At 43.6% G+C, this 12,471-nt stretch overlaps 1 protein-coding gene across 4 annotated transcripts in view; it reads left to right on the top strand.

Moving 5' to 3' along the window:
* RCL1 (RNA terminal phosphate cyclase like 1) overlaps nt 1-12,471 on the top strand; it is a 228,680-nt gene that overhangs the window by 49,674 nt on the left and 166,535 nt on the right. For 3 of the 4 annotated variants that reach the window (XM_061425378.1, XM_061425379.1, XM_061425380.1), the window contains exon 8: nt 3,610-3,713. In XM_061425378.1, coding sequence (XP_061281362.1) covers nt 3,610-3,713 — 104 coding nt within the window. Of the gene's footprint in view, nt 1-2,331; nt 2,485-3,609; nt 3,714-12,471 lie in introns of those variants that run through there. The other variant, XR_009738004.1, reaches the window with a different exon arrangement.

Below are 12,471 nucleotides of genomic sequence, written 5' to 3'. Positions count from 1 at the left end.
AGCTTAGTGGGTTAGCTAACTAGTCAGTGAGCAGAGACTCAGCCCCATTGGTTTGATACAAACAGCAGGTAAGTTTTAACGATTGGGAGGGCAGAGAACTAGAACAGAGTCATGCACGAGGGAGGAGATGAAAAATGAAGCAAGTTAGGCAGTGACTGGCCAACTGAAGGGCACGCACTGCCCTCCCCAGAGCAGGGACCTTCTCTCAGCCCCCCAGTCGTTGCCATGGCATGGGTGAGGACTCGTTCTTCTCAGATTTTTCAAGAAAAACTGGAAAGCTGGATTTGTATGTGACAGTTAATTCAGATAAAAAACAGTGTAGTAGGGTCAACTTTGCACAGCGTTCGGGAGCATTGACAACTGTCTAAGGAAGGCAGGCCTGTGTCAGAGCACAGTAGGGGCTTGGGAAGATGAGACAAAGAAAAAGTGACGACAGGATGCTGAAGACAAGCCTGTACCACTGGTCATTTTGCTTAGACATTCATCTGCGCTCCTGTCTCTTTCCAGTGGACCTGGGGGAAGTGGATGTATCTCATTACGGAACAGCCCAGTGGGAGCCCACAGGCACAGCTGGAATGTGGGTTTTAAATCTCCATAAATGGCAGATTATAAGCCTCAGGGTGAAAGCACAGTCTACCAGTCCCCAAGACAGAAAACATGCAATCTGGATTAGGTTATTTTTTTTTTTTTCTTTACTCTAGTTAAATTCTACTTTAAACCATTTAATTGTGGCTGGACTGCATTTTTTTTTTGTTTTAAATCATTAAGAAAACTTCTTTTGTGTGGGTCTGTGATCTTTAATTGCTAAAAAGGATGAAGATGCTTCTTGTTTTTATAATAATTCTTTGTAAGTCTGTGATGTGACATGGTTTAAATAAGTAATAAAAATCCATCTCCTTTGGTACCATTTATTTTTACCAAAGTTTTAATCCTCTGATCTAATTCCTCTTGTTCCATTTATGTCTCATCAGTTACCAAGCCCTCTTGATTTCATTCCAGACTTTCTGGAACTACCCTAGCCTATCCATCCCTCTGGCACCATCTACTACCCTCTTCCCTTCCGCACCAACCTCCTCTGATTAGATGTACTGGCTTTCCCTTCTTGCAGAGAGGAAATCCTTTCCACATTCTCTCCAACATCGTCTTCAGTCTAAATCTCCCCCTAAACAGTGATCTGATCTTGTTACTCCTGTGCTCAGAGACCTTCACCAGCTTCTCACTTTCCCAGGATAAAATCAAAACCCTTGACCCAGTGAGAAAAGCCCTGCCTCAGCCTCCCTGCTCCGCCTTGTCCCTGCAGTTTCGTATAGTTCTCCTCAGAGGGCACTCAGCCACTTTCAGGCTGGCCTCCTGGCTGTTCCTCACTGGCCCTGGGTCATATTTTCCCCCATCCTCCTGTTCTTCTTCCCTCTCCAAATCCTGCTCATCACTCCAGGGCCAGCTCAAATCCCCACCTCCACAAAGCCTCTCTCTGATGCTGGGCGAGTGACTACCCCTACCCCATCACCTTGGCAGTCCTGGTGCCCTCAACAGCATAGCTTCATCTTCACCTTGAACTCTTACTGGTTCCTGCTCATATCTCATCTTTATAGTGAGATTGAAGCTACTTGGCACAAGGATTGTATCTTCTGCTTTTGGAGTGGCCCCACCACTCCCTCCATGGTGTCCTGTACACAGACCCTAATATATTTATTGCAGTGAAGTGTTGGTTCAGCACATAATAAAAATCAGTTGAGGAACTTCCCTAGTAGCCTAGTGGATAAGAATCTGCCTGCCAATGCAGGGGACACGGGTTCGATCCCTGGTCCAGGAAGAACCCACATGCCTCAGAATAACTAAGCCCATGTGCCACAACTACTGAGCCTGTGCTCTAGAAACTGTGCTTCTCAACGAGAGAAGCCACTCCGATGAGAAGCCCTCACACCGCAAGGAAGAGAAGCCCCTGCTAGCTGCAACTACAGAAAGCCTGCACAAACGCCAGTGAAGACACAGTGCCACCAAAAATAAATAAATTAATAAAATAAATAAAAATCAGTTGAGAATGGCAGAACAGCACTACAGTGATAGGAAGCAGAGATGAAAGAGAACAGTTTTAATTTTATGAAATGGAGTGAATTCTGTAAAAAAGAAATAGTGTTGTTGGTTCATATATTCTCCATGGGGTCAGGTTTTCCTTTTAGATGGAAATATATGTTCTATATAACTCTTGTTCTAAAATTTGCTAAAGAAGGTAAGTATTGTCCTTTATCAACTCAGGTAGATTTAAGAAGAGCAGATTTTCATAAAGCCTGGCTGGAGGATCCACTTCCTGGTTTTCTTACTCCATTGTAGGAAGTTTTAACGGCAGAGAATGAGTGTCTGCATCTGGGAACTGACTTACTTCCTACCCTGCACACATTGAAAAAGGAGAGAGATGTGCTCACATAAGCAGCAGTAGGCGACCACCTAACCTGTTCAAAGTCTGGGAGATTCTAGCCCTGAACGGTGATGTGTCATGGTTAAAAACTAGATTTCTTGTGATGTGTGCAAAATATGTTGATGTCATCCTGCTTTCGCTATTTACAATGCAAGTTTAAATTGTTTTTGGAACTTCCCTGCCTAAGGGAAGTGGTCCAGTGGCTAAGACTGCATCCTCCCAACACAAGGGGCCAGGTTCAATCCCTGGTCAGAGAACTAGAGCCATGTGCTGCAGCTAAGAGTCTGCATGCCGCAACCAAGGATCCCGCATGCCGCAACTAAGACCCAGTGCAGCCAAATAAATGAGTAAATGTAGCTAGCTAACTGACTAAATAAATTGTTTTAAATAAAGTTATCCCAGAAAGAATGATCTGAAATAAAGACATTGTTTAAAGCACAAATGGAAACAGCAGGAATGCACACATCAAGTGTAAGAATGGCTAAAGTGGTTGAGAAATTCAAGAATGAAAAAAGAAAGGCAACCAAAGCAGTTATACTTCAGGAGAAATTTTTGAAAAGAATTCTGTTCTGCTTCTTGATTTGGAGGAACAGGGAAAATGAAAGATCATGCATAAATAGTAAGAGTGGAGGGATTGCATTTGGGAGGTTCTCCAGTTCTAAGGCACACAGGAAGAGCTGAAGAGGGGAATCTAATGGGACATGGCATGGAGTTTCTGAATGTAATTAAATAAGTGTTTCAGGTAAGACCCTTGAAAGGGAATGGTCCTTTCATGTCAGATTAGCTGTGGTGTTCTCTGAAAGATATTAATAAGTAAAAATGTCATTCACTTAACCCATGTTAATTACCTGTGCAAAAATGATTATGCCTTTTTGCTTATATGTCCTGCTGTGGGTTTAATTACGAAGGGAAAGTTTCATTTTTCCTTAGATATACCTCAGTAAACTTCAATGTCTATTGATTCTGATAGTCTCAACTCATACAATTATTTTGATTAACTGTTAGTTTAACCCCCTACAGTTGTTAATATGAGGATAACTCTTACTCAGTTTTATTATTGTTTGAACTTTGCAGTCTGCTCTTCTGTGTGTCTGCTCTGGGCATCTGTGTCTTTTTTTTTCCTCCCTCTATTTGATTGGTTTTCCATTATCTGATTGGTACAATATTAATCTTTATAGTGTTTTTATTTACAGGGTGGATGCGTGGACTCCACCAACCAGAGCCTGGCTCTATTACTCATGACCCTTGGACAGCAGGATGTTTCCAAAGTCCTGCTCGGACCACTCTCTCCCTACACGTGAGTTGTTTTCTTTCAGCTTCCTTATATTGTCCACTTCTGTTCCCTGATAGCTCAGTTCGGAAAGAATCTTCCTGCAATGTGGGAGACCCCGGTTCTATTCCTGGGTCAGGAAGATCCCCCTGGAGAAGGGATAGGCTACCCACTCCAGTATTCTTAGGCTTCCCTTGTGGCTCAGCTGGTAAAGAATCCTCCTGCAATGCGGGAGATCTGGATTCAGTCCCTGGGTTGGGAAGATTCCCTGGAGAAGGGAAAGGCTACCCACTCCAGTATTCTGGTCTGGAGAATTCCATGGACAGTCCATGGGGTCACAAAGAGTCAGACATGACTGAGTGACTTTCACTTCACTTTGTCCTCCAGTTGCACGAAACCATGAAAGTGTTATACTGAACACTGTCCTGTGGACACCTGATTGTACTAATTCATAAATGAGCTGGAGGTTGTCGTTTTCATCTGGTGTCTCAAGGATTCGGCCTTCTTTTCTTTCCTGCAGTTTCTTCCTGTCCATCTGTCGCTCCCATGTCCTTAAAGCTGCGTGATATGTGTTGACAGTTCTGTCTGTGCTTTAGACCTTATTTCCATTTTGGAGGTATACTATTATATATATAGCTTGGGTGTTATTGTTAGTTTTTAAAAATTCCTCTTTTCTCTAGTCATAGGAAAAAGGACTGCCTTTTTGTCCGAAAGACAAAGTTCATAGTAACACCACTGGACTAGGAGGGAAATGCAGAAGTGAGTTTGAGGCCAAGGGGTTGTTATCAGAAGTTGACTGCTGTGTTTTAAAGTAGGCATTCTCCAAAAAGAGCAGATCCTCAGAAGACTTGAATCTAAACAGCACAGTGAAAAAGCATTACTGAAAGTAAGTGAGGTTGCTGTGAACAGCCCCTTTGAGCACTGATATCTCTGTACATGTGTCTGTGTGCTTGAAGATTGTTCTGTAGCCACCTATGGGTGGGTAGCTTGGGAGGAGTGTGCCTTGGGTGCAAGGGAATATTCAGGTAGATATGAGACTGAACTGTCCTTTTTCGGTTATCATGGTACCGATGCTGTATATCTGAAAGGTACAGTACTGTGATAACTGAAGAATGGTGGTGCCATCACATTGAGAAAGGCTGGACACTGCAGAGGGGCTGGCACACCCCTGGACCATGGTGTTATGGGCAGAGACCACGGGATTCTTCTGGAGGCTTTTTTTTTTCCTGTAAGTTGATGGTGGAAGGCTCTCTGAAACAAGGAAGTGGAAGAGAATACATTCTGTTAGCAGTGTGGAAAGACAGATAAGCAGGAAACTGATGAGGACCACGTTATCTCCTGATAACTTGTGTAAAGTAAATGTTTCACAGGACAGGAAATCTGAAATTGACTAATCCTAAATGACAAGCTGACATGAGGAATCAACATTGCTGAGAGAGACTTTACAGTTAGCACAGCACCCTAAGTGCAGAGATTGGCTTTCCGGTGAGGGTTTGCTGGAAGTGACTGGCGGCTGTGTGACCACCACAGCCCACTCCAGCTTCTTAGCCAGTCTCATCGCTGCTGCTTTCCCAGCCTTGGTTTTGGGGCCTGGCCGCTCACCCAGCCTCAGACAGTGTCTCGAAATGTGTGTGGTCGTGGGGCATGGGGTTTGGCAGAACATTATGTGAAAAATGGAATGTATATTTTTATTTTTCCTTGACACTTTTTTTTTCTCTCTCTTTTAGAGTTTTGTTTTTTTTCAGTTTGCTACAGAGCCTTGTATAGTCTTTTTAAGTCAGCAAACTCTGTGGAGATGGTGAAGATGTGACTGGACATTTTTTAAAGTTCCTGTGTCCTTGACACACTCCCTCACTAAACATTAATTGCAGTGTCTTGTCTTCCAGAAACCTTGCCTAAAATTACACATCTCCTGGAAAACAAAGTAGTCTGCTCTGAATGGAGCTTTACAGAAGTAGGACAAATTGCAAAATTTTGTGTTTTGAGCCTTGGGGCTGGAGCTCGCAGGACATGTTCCTCTGGATTACCCACCTCCCAGGGCTTCCTGCAAGAGGGGTGGCCAGGGGCTTGGAAAGGGCAGCCTCTCATCTTTCAGTAAACTAGCACGAGGTGGTGGTGGGAGGGGGTCTCTTTTTGAAAACTGTTTCTGTTTGGGACCCTTCTTCCCTTAATCATCATGGAAAGCTCCAGAAGCCCAAAGTGATGCAGGGCAAAGGTGGGAAGAAATACATGAGCTGCAGGGCAGACAAAGTTATCATCACCTGTTTACATACAGGCATTACATACATTACGTTAATGGTGAAAAGGACAGAATCCACTGTCAGGTAGATGGCGGTGAGGGGACAGCTTATCCCAGTTGGATTCAGGAACTTTGGAGACCAAACTATCACACTTATTTTTATGTGCGGTTAAAATAATAAAAATCTGCTTTCTGTAACTTCAGATTTCTAAAGAAAACCAGAAGCAAGATCCTCCTTGGTTTAAAGAAATGTATTTCTTCTGGCAGTTTGCACATTTTGATTTGTATAAATAACTTTAAAAATGTATTTACAGAGCACTGGAATCAGGCAGGATAGTTTTTTTCCAGCAGTGTTGCTTTCAAAAACCCTTTCTGGAAAATAAGGGTCCCTTGTTTTTCTCCTTTCATCTTCTCTCTTATTGCAGGATGTGACTGGTAATGATTTTCTGTGTTACTTGAGAAAGTAAGTCAATATGTGTGAAATTCTCTGGGAAAGCCAGAGATTTTTTTTTCCCCCCAGTAGAATGAAATAGTATTGGATGACATGGTGGTAATGTGGAGAATCTTATTTCTTTTCCATTTGTGGAGTTCTGGATGATTTACAATTGGTAATGATGATTCTACGTTCCCTTCAAAAAGCTTAGTTTTACAGTTTAGGGACAGTTTGTACTTCATTTAAAATTATGGTTACATATCAATGAGCATCTTAATTAGCGCTTGCAGAAACCATTTATGATCGGAAACTGCAGTGACCACAGCTCTCTGTGTTCTTCCAGTGCACTGGTATTGGAGCCCAGCCTATCTGGATTTCACTTCTACCTATACTTTGCAGCACTGGGAGACCATGGACAAGGTCCTTAGCATCTCTGAGCCTCAGTCTCATCCATAGAGAAAGTCATTGGTCCTGAAGTCATGGGCTTGTGGAGGTGGAGTGAGGCTTTTAGACGAGATTGGGCACTTAGCGCTCCAAACAGCATGCCTGGTGAAGCTCCATCAGTGCTCAACGCACAGGGAAGTCCAGTCTCCTGTTTAGGTTATTTTGAACACAAGGAGGAGTTGCTTTGGGTGATCTCAGGCCTGAAGTCAGCTGTAAATTGTCTATCTCTAGATCTGTGTCCACTGATTTTTTAAAATTTATAACTTAGCTTCCTTCAGTCACATTAATAAACAGATTACACATATTTTACTTACTGTTCCCAAGAATTCTGTAAGTTTATTTAACAACATTTACAGTGTTCACTGTTGGCCAGGTGTTGTTTTAAGTGCTTTACAAATACGAACTCATTCAGGTTTCATGATAATCCCACAAGGATTTAGATAAAGACAGGTACTGTTGCACACTCTATTTTACAAGTGAGGAGATTGAGACACAGAGAGGTCGAGTCACATGCCCAGGGTCACTCACACAGTCAGCAACTGAGGTTTTTGAACTCTGACGTCCTGTCCCTGACCCACTGTGCTCTTCAGTAGAGCATATAACATACATGTTATTGAACTCCAGGTACCTCCCTGCCTGAGCAAGTATGCCATGCTGTATCTTCTCAAAGTCCTTGTTTCAAATTGTCATAAAATAATTTCTTTCTGTCTTTCTTTGGAAGTCTGAAGTAAACCATGTCACTTTGTTTTATTCCAGTTTTAATAATTGACATCTTTATACTATTTTTGAAGTGCTGGGGAGTGAGAGCCCAGTGTCCTTGTCAGACGCTGACTGATGGGGGTCGTTGGCTCACCCAGCATGTAGCACAGCAACGTGAGGATCAAGGCGAGTGATGCGCAAGAGTACTGAGAGCTGCTGGTCGAGCCTGCTGCTCTTTGGGTTCGTTGCCTAACTGCTCTCTAGGAGCCAGCACAACACACGCCGCTGTATTTACATCTGGGGAGTGGTTTAAATGCTGCAAAGCCCTGCCAGCTTACTATGCTCTTTGAGCCGCAGAACACATTTGAAATATGGTAAAAACAAGTGATATCCTTACTTTTCAGATGAAAAAGAGGTCAGTCACCTGCTTATAGTTAGTTCTTGGCTGAACTTGGCCTGGGGCCCCTGTCTCATGAGAGTGCAGCCTGCCTGGCTCTCTTGTTTCCTGTTGCCTTATAATGGAGTTTAATAACTTAATTCCTGGAGCAGAGGTCAGTGGGGCTTTGGGAAAGTTGCTCTTTGGCAGAAGAAGTACCACCAATACATCTAAAAGCTGCCGTGTAGTGACTTCAGGGGGCCCCATTGAGCAGATTCTCTTCCCACCCCCAGATCTTCCATCCCCTCAGCTTGCAGATCAACTCCTTAGACCCCAAAGGTAGGTGATTCCAGTGTCTGAGTGGCTTGGTGGAGCAGGAGGCAGGACCCTCTGGCATGTTTTGGTCTGTGGAGCTGCCAGAGGGAGCTCATTGTGACTCCTCTCACTGCCATGCTCTAGCAGGCTCTAGAGGGGGACCTGCTAAGAAGGGCTGTATTTTAAGGGGCAGTGCCAGGCAACCTGACAAGTTCCAGGCAATTGGGATCAAATGGGCAGATGACAGTGAGCCCAGTGGCCTTCACCTGTTGACCAGTAGTGGTGGTGGGAACAACCTGCTCTTGGAAAATACCCAGGAAAAATTACCTCTGTGCTCTAGGAGTCTCTGAAACCTGCTTGTCAGATGGACTGGAGGCATTCACAAAAAGTCGGTTGTTTATATATATATATATAAATCACTTTGTTCTGGGGTGGGGGAAGCTCACTCTGGATACTTGTCTGAGTCAGGATTTAAATTCTCTGCACAGGAGTTGCATAGTCCCAGTTGCCTGAGATGGCTAATTTGAGAAGCTGCCAGTCACACCATGTGGGGGGTTATCTGTAGAGGAGCAGGGCTGTCCTCCGTATCCCCTAGGTGCCTCTTCTGCCTGGCTCTGTAGCTGGGGTGTATATTTAGGAGGTGTGGGTCTATTGTATGGTGTTTGGAAGAGAAGGAAAGGGGAGTGGTGCCTTAAGAGCCAACATGTGGCTATGGCCGTGCTGAGCTGTGGGGCTGTGGAGGAGGATGTGGACACGCCCTGAACGTGACTTTGTTCAACTGCATGTAGAGGTGGGTGAATTTATTCTGTTTGATTTTCTTAATGAGATTGTTAGGATTCCATATCGTCTGAGGTTATTTCTCATAGCAAAAAAAAGCTATATTTGCTTTTTGCTATCCCAAGCAGCAAGAGACTTAGGGATAATGAGGCTGGAGGGGAAGAGGATCATAAGACATACTTTAATCCAGCCCTTACACAGTCTTCTTCAGACTGGCTGGAGGGTTGGCAGAACATTATGTAAGAAGTGGAACCAACTTTGCTTTTTCTAACACTTCCAAAGGCTACAAATACCCCATGCAACTATGCAGGCCTGCACACTCAAGCCTGTGTTTCTGCCCTCCTTCTCCAAGAGATCAGAAGCAGGCTGTGGCCTCTTAGGAATTCTGCCAGATGAGGAGGGTGTCTGGTTTTTCTAGCACAGTTGAGCAATTCAGGTGGAAGAATGAAGTAGCCTGGGGAGGCTTTCGGGCCTGTGTTCGAACCGAGGCAGCAGCAGGAGAGAACAGGCTGTTTGCTGCTTAGAATGCAGACGAGTGGGTGAGATGGCTGGCTTTTTCTTCATTACTGCCAGCTGGAAGCTTTGCCCACAGATGTGGACTATTTATCTGTGGCTTTGATGTGTTTGTTTTCTTTTTTCCCTAGGGCAGCGTTGAGGAGGTTGTAAGGCTGGGACATAGAACAACAATCTGAAAATTTCAGTTGGTTAGTAAAATGGGAAAGCCAGCAGGGGAAGAATAGACTCCCCTTAATTGCTCAGAATGTTGAAGTCATTTCTCAAAAGTATCCCTGAACCCTAACTCCCGGTTTCTGTTGGTTACCCCATTCCTGAGTGCCTTATATAGTGCCTGGCAGGTATAATGGGTTAAGGTCATTGCCATGGAGATGCTTATATAATTTGCCAAGAGGGGGCAAGGGGCAATTGTGAGACAGCTATACATGAACATTTCATGCGACTCCATAAGCAGAGCCAAGAATGCTGTGGAAACCTGGAGGGGTCATAGGCTAGAGAAGGCTTTGTAGATTAGGCAGCAAATAGGATGTTATTTTAAAGATGGAAATGAAATAGCACGATTAAAGGTGGAAGAGAGAGCAAAGGAGTGAGGAGTTATTCTATGAGTGTGCATTCATCACCCTGCTCTCCAGGGTGGTTACTGTTTCATCTCGTAACCCCGTCTCAAGCAGAGAGGATATGCAATTGTTCAGGCTTACTTTTCCCCTTTTTGCCTTTCCCTCTTTTGTCTAGATTAATGAGGACAGAGGGGTAGGAGATGGTGGAAAATACAATAGACTTTAGATTTAGCTTGTAATACCATGTGAGGATGGGAGCCAAGGATCAGTTCTTTTTTTTTCTTAACTTCACAAAATTTTAACCAGCTTTCAGTTCAGTTCAGTTTAGTCGCTCAGTCGTGTCTGACTCTTTGTGACCCCATGAACCACAGCACGCCAGGCCTCCCTGTTCATCACCAACTCCCAGAATCCACCCAAACCCATGTCCATTGAGTCGACGATGCCATCCAACCATCTTGTCCTCTGTCGTCCCCGTCTCCTCCTGCCCTCAATCTTTCCCAGCATCAGGGTCTTTTCCAGAGTCAGCTCTTCACATCAGGTGGCCAAAGTATTGGAGTTTCAGCTTCAACATCAGTCCTTCCAGTGAACACCCAGGACTGATCTCCTTTAGGTTGGACTGCTAGGATCTCCTTGCCATCCATGGGACTCTCAAAAGTCTTCTCCAACACCACAGTTCAAAAGCATCAATTCTTTGGTGCTCAGCTTTCTTTATAGTCCAACTCTCACATCCATACATGACCACTGGAAAAACCATAGCCTTGACTAGATGGACCTTTGTTGACAAAGTAATGTCTCTGCTTTTTAATATGCTATCTAGGTGGGTCATAACTTTCCTTCCAAGGATTAAGTGTCTTTTAATTTCATGGCTGCAATCACCATCTGCAGTAATTTTGGAGCCCAGAAAAATAGTCAGCCACTGTTTCCACTGTTTCCCCATCTATTTGCCATGAAATGATGGGACCAGATGCCATGGTCTTAGTTTTCTGAATGTTGAGCTTTAAGCCAACTTTTTCACTCTTCTCTTTCACTTTCATCAAGAGGTTTTTTAGTTCCTCTTCACTTTCTGCCATAAGGGTGGTGTCATCTGCACATCTGAGGTTTTTGATATTTCTCCTGGCAATCTTGATTCCAGCTTGTGCTTCTTCCAGCCCAGCGTTTCTCATGATGTATTCTGCATGTAAGTTAAAGAAGCAGGGTGACAATATACAGCCTTGATGTACTCCTTTTCCTATTTGGAACCAGTCTGTTGTTCCATGTCCAGTTCTAACTGTTGCTTCCTGACCTGCATACAGGTTTCTCAAGAGGCAGGTCAGGTGGTCTGGTATGCCCTTCTCTTTCAGAATTTTCCATAGTTTATTGTGATCCACACAGTCAAAGGCTTTGACATAGTCAATAAAGCAGAAATAGATGTTTTTTTGGAACTCTATAGCTTTTTTGATGATCCAGTAGATGTTGATGATTTGGCCTTTTCTAAAACCAGCTTGAACATCTTGGTTTACGGTTCATGTATTGCTGAAGCCTGGCTTGAAAAATTTTGAGCATTACTTTACTAGCATGTGAGATGAGTGCAAGTGTGCAGTAGTTTCAGCATTCTTTGGCACTGCCTTTCTTTGGGATTGGAATGAAGATTGACCTTTTCCAGTCTTGTAACCAGCTTTATTGAGATATAATTCACATACCACACAGCTTATTTAAAATGTACAATTTAGTGGGGTTTTAGTTTATTCACAGAGACATATAAATGTAACTACAGTCTAATTTTAGAACATTTTCACCACCCCAGAAAGAAACTCTTGCCTATTTACAGTTATTCCCAATTCCTCTCATCCCACCTCTGCAGCCCCAGGCAACTCCTAATCTGCTTTCTGCTGCTGTAATAGATTTGCTTGTTCTGTCCAGTTTATAGAGACATAAACAATATGTGATTCTTTGTGACTGGCTTGTTTCACTGAACAAAATGTTTTCAAGGTTCATCCATATTATCACATATATCAATACTTCATTCCTTTTTATGGCTGAGTAAGGAGAAGGCAATGGCACCCTACTCCAGTACTCTTGCCTGGAAAATCCCATGGACAGAGGAGCCTGGTAGGCTGCAGTCCATGGGGTCGCTAGGAGTCGGACACGACTGAGCGACTTCACTTTCACTTTTCACTTTCCTGCATTGGAGAAGGAAATGGCAACCCACTCCAGTGTTCTTGCCTGGAGAATCCCAGGGACTGGGGAGCCTGGTGGGCTGCTGTCTATGGGGTTGCACAGAGTCGGACACGACTAAAGTGACTTACATAGCATAGCAATATTCCATAAACCACAATTTGTTTGTGTATTCATCAGTTAATAGGCATTTAGGTTGTTTGTACTTCTTTTTTTTTTTTTTCTTCCAATTTTATTTTATTTTTAAACTTTACATAATTGTATTAGTTTTGCCAAAT

Source organism: Bos javanicus, chromosome 8 (genome assembly GCF_032452875.1).
Source record: "Bos javanicus breed banteng chromosome 8, ARS-OSU_banteng_1.0, whole genome shotgun sequence".
NCBI classification, from domain to species: domain Eukaryota; kingdom Metazoa; phylum Chordata; class Mammalia; order Artiodactyla; family Bovidae; genus Bos; species Bos javanicus.
The sequence above is the reverse complement of the archived record's forward strand: the minus strand, read 5'-3'. Positions and strand labels throughout refer to the sequence as shown.